The sequence below is a fragment of the Nicotiana tomentosiformis genome, chromosome 3 (assembly GCF_000390325.3).
Source record: "Nicotiana tomentosiformis chromosome 3, ASM39032v3, whole genome shotgun sequence".
NCBI lineage: Eukaryota > Viridiplantae > Streptophyta > Magnoliopsida > Solanales > Solanaceae > Nicotiana > Nicotiana tomentosiformis.
Window position 1 is genome coordinate 146,055,653 of NC_090814.1, and position 8,770 is coordinate 146,064,422.

The 8,770-nt window shown below is 36.9% G+C and overlaps 1 protein-coding gene across 1 annotated transcript; it reads right to left on the minus strand.

Annotated features, from left to right (window-relative positions):
* Positions 1 to 7,182: 7,182 nt before the first annotated feature.
* On the minus strand, positions 7,183 to 8,287 carry LOC104107253 (uncharacterized). The gene is made up of 3 exons (XM_009615996.1): positions 8,098 to 8,287; positions 7,383 to 7,993; positions 7,183 to 7,269 (listed from the first exon to the last, which is right to left on the minus strand). The coding sequence occupies exons 1-3, from the start codon at positions 8,285 to 8,287 to the stop codon at positions 7,183 to 7,185; spliced, it is 888 nt and encodes a 295-aa protein (XP_009614291.1).
* Between the last annotated feature and the right edge of the window lie 483 nt (positions 8,288 to 8,770).

Below are 8,770 nucleotides of genomic sequence, written 5' to 3' on the forward strand. Positions count from 1 at the left end.
ACATCCTCAATCCTCCGGGCTATCTCCACGACCAACTCATAAGAAGTCCCCATCTCAACCTCTCGAGCCATAGTGGCTTGAATGCTGGTATGTAAACCTGCAACAAACCTCTACACTCTCTCCGCCTCAGTAGGGAGTATCATAAGTGCATGGCGAGATAACTCAGAGAACCTCGCCTCATAATCAGTCACTGACATCTGACCCTGCTGGAGCTGCTCAAACTGAAATCGCAACCCTTCTCTCTGGGAGGGTGGAATATACATGTCCAGTAAAATACGAGTGAACCTGTCCCAAGTCATGGGAGGAGAATCTGCTGGTCTGCCAAGAAGATAAGACTTCCACCATCTACGGGCTCTGCCCTCTAGCTGAAAAGTAGCAAAGTCAACCCCGTGAGACTCCAATATCCTCATGTTGTGCAGTATGTCCCTGCACCGATCAATGAAGTCCTGTGGATCCTCATGTCGCTCACCCCCAAAGACAGGAGGATGTAGTCTAGTCCATCTGTCCAATAGTTTCTGCGGCTCGGCGGTCGCAGATGGTCTGGGCTCAGGTGTAGCTGCTGCCACTGGATGGGCTCCACCCATAGGTAGTGCACCCTGGGTCTGATATACAGCAGCTGCCTGCCCATGAGCCTGTACGGTAGGAGTATGTGCTCCCCTTCCCGCTTGATATGTGGTTGGGTCTTCCGGAAATAAACCGGCCTGAGCCATTATTTCCATGAACCACAACATACGGCCCATGACCTCCGGGAATCCCAGTGCAGACGTGAAATCCACCTGAGCTAGCTCTGCCACGGTTACCTCGCCCTGTTCCTCAATGGGATCCTCTGCTGGACCCACTGTTGGCATAACTGGAACAATCCTGGGACGTCCTCGTCCCCTTCCACGGGCTGGAGCCCTCCCTCAGCCTCTGCCTCGGCCTTTAACAACAGGGGGAGTAGCTCTTCCCTGGTCTAAAACCACATTTGAGCGCGTTCTCACCATCTGTGAGAGAATACGAGAAAGATATTTAGTTCTACATAAATTGCACGATGGAAGATGAAGAAAGGTAGTTTCCTAACACCCTATAGCCTCTCGAAGATAAGTACAGACATCTCCGTACCGATCCGCAAGACTCTATTAGGTCTGCTCATAACTTGTGAGACCTACGTGAACCTAGTGCTCTGATACCATGTTGTCACGACCCAATTTCATTTATAGGTCGTGATGTCTCCCAACACTATAGCTAGGCAAGCCAACTAGTGATTTAAACACATATTCAACTCTTTAAAAATTAACTGAGTAATTAAACTCTTACAACTTGCAAGAATTAAGACAATATAAAAAGATCTGGTAAATTAGAAAAAAATACAGGAACAGAATTAATTCCAAAATTTCTACTAGTGTGTGCCAATATACCTGGTGTCACAAGTGTATTAGCATCTAGTAGATTACACAAAAATTCCAAATACTGTCTGAAATAAAATAAACAGAATAAAATTTCAAGAAGAGGCACTAGTTGTTGCAGAATGACTCAGAAAGACAGCTCATCACTAAGCCTCTGGATAACGTGAATGCGCGCCGATAGGTCCAACTATATCATCCGTCTCAGGTCCTGCACAAAAAAGTGCAGCAAGTGTAGCATGAGTACGTAAACAACGTGTACCCAGTAAGTATCAAGCCTAATCTCGAAGAGGTAGTGACGAGAGGTCGACTGACACTCACTAAGGGTCAAATATAATAAATAAAATAACAACATAAATATTTAAATCAATATGATTTATAGAATTTACAATAATTTTCCTTAACCAGCAGAAATAATTAAATTTCTTAAAATACGATAATTCCCCATTTATTTAACTTCACAAGCTGCAATTAAAATATCAAGGTATCGTGTAATTATTATTATTAGGCACGATTTCTGCCACGGTCGTACGGTCCGATCCAAAGTGTCGTGTACACTGCCGAGGGACGTGCGACACGATCCATAGATGCATCTATACTACCGAGGCATTCAGCCCGCTCAACAAGAAAGGAGGACATTTTCTTATGTACCTCCGGAATGAGGATATATATATTACGAGATTAATGCAAGAAGGTGTACATTTTCATTTAACAATTAATTAATTTATACAAAAATTCAAGTATATCAGATTTCAATCTTTTACTATTTTCCCTAACAATTCAAAGTATAGTTCAAATACTTTAATTAAATAAAGGATACAATTAACACACGTAATTCATGATTTGAGTCTTAAACTACCCGGACTTTAGCATAAATAGTAACTACGCACGAACTCTAGTGACTTCGAGCGTACGTAGCCCCCACAATTAGCAACAATTATTAATTTAAATCACCTATGGGGTAATTTTCCCCTTACAAGGTTAGGCAAGAGACTTACCTCGACTTGCTCCAATTTAATCCACTAGTAGGCATTTTCCTCGATTATCCAACTCTGAATGGCTCGAATCTAGCCAAAATAATTTGATACAGTCACCAACAATTATAGGAATCAATTTCATAAGAAAATACTATATTTTTCAATAAAAATCAGAAATTAACTCAAAATTATCCGTGGGGCCCACGTCTTGGAATCCAGCAAAAATTACGAAATATGAATGCCCATTCGACCACGAGTCTAGCCATACCAAAATTACTAAATTCCGATAACAATTAGGCCCTCAAATCCTCAAATTTATCCAAGAGGGTTTTCAAACTTTTCCAACTTAATTCACCAATTAAATGATAAAAACAGTGATGGATTAGGGTAATTTAACCAATATTGAGTTAAGAACACTTACCTCATTGTTTTCTCTGAAATTCTCCCAAATATCGCCTCAATCTGAGCTCCAAATCGGTAAAAATGGAAAATGGGACGAAGTCCCATTTTCAGAACTTAAATCTCTGCCCAGTCATTTGCTCTATGCGATAGCGAAGCACAATTTTTCCACTGCCCAAATTAACCCTACGCGATCGCGGACTTGTCCATGCGATCGCGAAGCTCAAACTCACAGGCCTACGCGATAGTGAACTCATCCACGCGATCGCGAAGCACAAACGCGTGACCTCCACTTCTGCTCAACTTACTCTACGCGATCGCGACCTTCTTCACGCGTTCGTGAATAACAAACTCCCATATCTACGCGGTCACAGCTCTCTTCACGCGATCGCGAATAACAAAAATATTACTGCCCCAAACAAGCCTACACGATCGCGGATGAACCTATGCGATTGCGTATAAGGAAACTAGAAGAAAAATACCAACAATTATCAGTTATCTCCCAACGGCCAAAAATGATCCGTTAGCCGTCCGAAACTCACTCGAGTCCCTCGGGATCTCAACCAAATACACCAACAAATCCTATAACATCATACAAACTTAGTCGAAACCTCAAATCACATCAAACAATGCTAAAACCATGAATCATATTCCAGTTCAAGCTTAATGAAACTTAAAATTTCCAACTTCTACATTCGATGCCGAAACCTATCAAATCAAGTCTGATTGACCTAAAATTTTGCACACATGTCATAAATGAAATAATAGAGCTATGAAAATTTTTGGAACTGGATTCCGACCCCGATATAAAAAAGTCAACTCCCTGGTCAAATTTTCAAACGTAAATTCCTGTTTTAGCCATTTCATGTATAATTTAACAACGGACTTCCAAATAAAATTACAAACACGCTTCTAAGTCTAAAATTATCATACGGAGCCATTGGAATCATCAAAATGCTATTCCGGGGTCGTTTATGCATAGGTCAACATCCAGCCAACCTTTCAACTTAAGTTTTAAACTTTGGAACTAAGTGTTCCAATCCATTCTAAAAATTTACCGGACCCGAACTAACAATCCCGATCAGTTACATAATAATTATAAAGCATAAATTAAGCAGTAAATAGTAGAGAAGGGGATTTTGAAAGTAAAAATGACTTGTTGGGTCATTACAATAAGGAAGTTGCAGAGAATAATTTTTGTAGTGAGGAAGTTATGGAAAAAAATATTTACAGTGAGGAAGTTGTAAAAAAATATTGATACTGAGGTAAGTCTAGAGCAAACTGTTGATGTTATGGAGGGTGTGGTGAAGGATTCTATAGAAGCTGAAAAAAGTAGTGAAGGAGTTGGTGATGACGAAGCCTGGATTGAGGATGCTGAGCGTGAAATCACTGCAACCACCCAGAAGTTTTGTGATACAAATACTACTAATATGGGGAGTTTGGTGGAGGATTCTGTACAAGTTGTTGTTAAAAATAGTTGTGAGGAAGTTGTTGAGGACAATGGCTGGACTAGTGATGCTGAAGCTCAAATAACTGCAATCACCCAAAAGTATTTCAATCAAAATATTGTACATGGTGATTGTTTAGGAGTGGAGAAAAATATTGTCACTATGCAGGAAGATCGTATAGTTTTTATTGATCATGACACACCTAAAATGATCCCTAGAGAAAGAAAACCAGCAGGGGTCATGAAGTCACCATTCAGGAACACATTTGACTCTGGTGGCACCATCCAAATTGTTCAAAATAAGCCAACAGTCAAAGAAGCCCATCTTGACTATAAAGTATCCTTTTCTGGGAAATGTTGACAATCCTGTTGATTTCAGAATATTGTGTAAGTGGAACACTTACATCAATAGAGGCTTAAGGACTAATGCACCGGAAGTTTTATGTTTCAGTTTTTTCTTTTTCTTTTTTTTCTTCTTTATTTTTCGTGTTTCGTGTTATTAACCATATCTTTTTATCGTGATTCATCAGGGTCGGTGTTTATACATAGATTAGTAATAAGATAAATAAAATTTTTGAATTATGAGTTGATGATATTGGAGAAAAAAAAATGGTTCTTCACATTTGCATATCCCGGCTTACCCGTGTGTGATTTAGTAAGTCAACGCTTTAATTGTAAAATGTAAATTGGTGATATACATTTTAGTTTTCTCATACTGTAATTTTCTAACTATGTGTATTTATTCTTCATATTTCAGCATATTGATGTTATTTTTTATTATTTGAGAAAGAAAGGAAAGTACAGTATTGATGTTTCAGTAAGATTCACAACTGCCGACTGTTGGTTTAACTGCTTGATTTAGAATTTGTACAAGGAGTTTTTGGAGAAAAACAGAGACATGAATTTGATTACTGAAATAAATCCAATTACTGAGTATATACTTGGGTATTTTTTAAGATGTAATGTTCCTTGGTGTACTGTTGATGAAGTCATTTTCCCTATAAATATGTCTGTTAAGTGGCACTGGATATTGGCGAGACTTTTATTCAAAGATCTGCACATTTATGTATACAATTCCATGAGTGGAGCGCGGAAGAATAGTGCAGTTCGGAGATCAATTGAGCCATACTCAGTGTTGCTCCCATATTTCCTTCATCGTATTGGTTTTTGGGACACAAAGTAGAATCCTATGGGAATCCCCGCCATTGATCCTTTTGAGATTCATCTCGTTGATGGGTTGCCAACGCAAGATACCACGTAAATTATTATTGAATATTTTTTATTCTTATTTAATTTTTGTACATGAATTCCTATTTGGATATTATACTAACTTATTCAATGTTTATGTGTAACCTTGTATGTAGTGACTGTGGTGTTTAGGTTATTGCATTTGCTGAGTACATCATTCAAGGCAGCAGTATTTCTAAAGCTATTGATATTGATGGGATACGGAACCGATATGGTATATTGCTATGGGATTTTCTAGTGAATAAACAAAGAGGACATGCAGTTAGTGATGATGAGTCTACTGGTAGATTGAAAGATCTGACAAAAAAGGATAACAAGAAAAAGGGCAAGTCGCATTCCGTTGTTGATGACAAGGCTTTGAAGGATAGCAAGAAAAAGGGCAAGACGCATGCCGTTTGTGATGACGAGCCTATGAAGGATATCAAGAAAAAGAGCAAGTTGCATGTCGTTGGAGATGACGAGACTTTGAAGGATATCAAGAAAAAGGGCAAGTTGAAGGGCAAGAAAAAGGGATAGTTTAGTAGAAAAATCACATGTAGTTTTAAGATGAAGTAGTTTGGTTCTGATATTGTCTTATGATTGAATACAGTTGCATACTTATATCACGCGTTATGCTTTTTATTTTGGGATGTTTTTGTACAATATGTTTGAAATGCTAATGTTGAATATTACTTTTAATTGTGACTTGTTTGTTTTCAGTTAATAGTGAAATTATTAAAGTTTCAGATTTTGTGTAGTTTTGACTTTTCTACAGTTTTAGTTTTATAATTTATATAGTTTTAATCTGTTTCAACAAGTTTTGCAAATTTAGCTAGTGTTGCTAAGTTATTATAGGAAGTTTTGTGAATGAAATTTTGGGGCAGCTAAACTGTATATAAACTGTATAGCGCCAGTCTATTTTATATAATTTTTATATAGTAACAGTCCTTTTGTATATGTTTTGTATAGTGATAGACTTTTTTGTATATATTTTTTGTATAGTGACATCTATTTTGTATATGTTTTGTATAGCGACTATTTATTTTGTATGTTTTTTGTATAGGAAGAAAATATTATATATAAATTATATAATGACAATCTATTTTGTATATTTTTTTGGATAGTGATAGTTTGTTTTGTATATATTTTGTATAGTGACAATATGTTTTGTATATATTTTGTATATTGTCATTTATTTTATATAATATTTTGTATAATGACATCTATAATAGTATTTGGAATAAAACTCCTACCATTACTTTCATTACGACAAAAGTAGCATCTTTATTCATACATCAGAGAGAATCTGATTGCAAATCTCATTATTTTTCCAATATTCTAATTTTAACATTCACAAGAAAAAATGTTACAAAATACTAAATCATTGTAGCAACATCTACTAGTTGTCTTGAGCATTCCTGCATGTTCTTCTGTTGTGTCCTTGTTTTCCACATAGTCCACAGGTAACTGTTTCAGTATACAAATATTCATAAAGTCCCTTGCGTCGCGACTTCGTTGGTCTTCTTAGTTTGCCCTTCACTATCGGTGCTAGGACCACATTATCTAACACCTTTGTTGGAAGGTCCCATGTAGTTTCATCTGCAAGTGGATTAACTGGCACTTCATATGTCTTCTTGAAGTATTCCTTGGTGTAATAGGCAGAACAATATTTGGGTCCTCATATGTATGTGTAATCCAATACTGCCATAGCATGTGGACAAGGAATCTCATCCACTTGAAATCGTTTGCACTAGCATTCCCTTTTTTGCATGCAGACTATGATCTGCCTTGGTTCAGCATCCATTACTACATATACATAATCAGTTGAAGGCCTCACCTAAATTTAAATAAATATCATTAGTAAAAGAGGGATATGACAAGTATTAATGCACTTTTGTTAAAGTATGTTATTCAGGCGTATGAAGTAAGACATGATAAAAGAATATTTACCGTCATCTTCTGAGACAAATAGATATTTTCCTTCAGTACTTCGTTATATGTTTTTCCTAGGCCAGTAAATGTACTCATTGCAGTCAATCTATTTGTATTATTCCATTCCATAACAAAATTCATCATGTAATCCAGCAAACTCATGATTGGTAGCTCTCTTGCCTCTTCCTTTCTTGCATTGAGTGACTCGACAATATTTGAAGTAATCACCATGGATATATTAACAGTGGAATGCGCTATGGAGAACTTTTCATAACCAACTTGGAACAGGTAACCCCTTGCCCTCTTATCAATGTTGTCCATATCTTGCATGAGGAGATTAAAATCTTCAATTTTGTATGCTTTGGCCATTGCAAAAAATACTTCCCTCAGCCGGTCATGATTCTTCTTGAACTGCTTCTTTATGTTATTCCAAATATGATAGATGCATACACAGTGAGATACCTCTGGATACACAATCGAAGCACCCCTCAATATGCTTGCATGATGATCGGATACGATGCACATCCTTTCCCTTTCCCCAAAAGCCTGTCTAAACATTTCAAAAAACCATTCCCACGAAGCAACGTTTTCAGAATCGACAACAGCGTATGCTAGTGGAAAACTTTTACCTGGTTAAGCAAATAAGAAAGCATCTACATGTTATTTTTATTATACACGTATAAGAACTATCTATACCATATATAATTATTATACGAGTCTGCGACATATTCACCTGCCGCATCTTGTGCGCTAGCTGTTAACATTGTTCCCCTGTGTGATGATTTGAAGAATGTCCCATGAACCACTACAATAGGGTAGCAGTATTTCCATCCTATGATTGATGCATTTAGTACGACAAAAACATACATGAAGCGCATGTCCTCTGATTTATGTAACATTGTGAAAGATCCAGAATTTGTCATATTTATCATATACAAGTGACCCGGCAGTTTTCTATAAGATTCGTGTGGTATCCCTCCTAGCAGTTCAAATGCCTTTTCTTTTGTTCTATAAGCTTTTACATAACTCATACTAATCCCATACTGTTATTTCATATCACTCATGATGTCTTTCGGAGTGTATATTATTTTTGGATTGGCATTTTTGTTGCAAATCATTTTTGCAATGGCTGACGAAGTAACATGACGTTATGAAAACAGTTTACTCGTCTCTGGGCAAGTGTGAACATCATTGAACCCTCTAGCCTTGAAGACATTTGATTTGTGTAGACTTGAAGATCTAAGACTCCATTTGCAACTTTTATCCACGGATATAAGACAATACCTATTTAAAATATAATGTTATGATAATGCACTTCTTCGGATTTTTACACTTGTGTCTTAAATAAACAAGCAGTATATATATATATATATATATATATATATATATATGCAATCTCATTATAC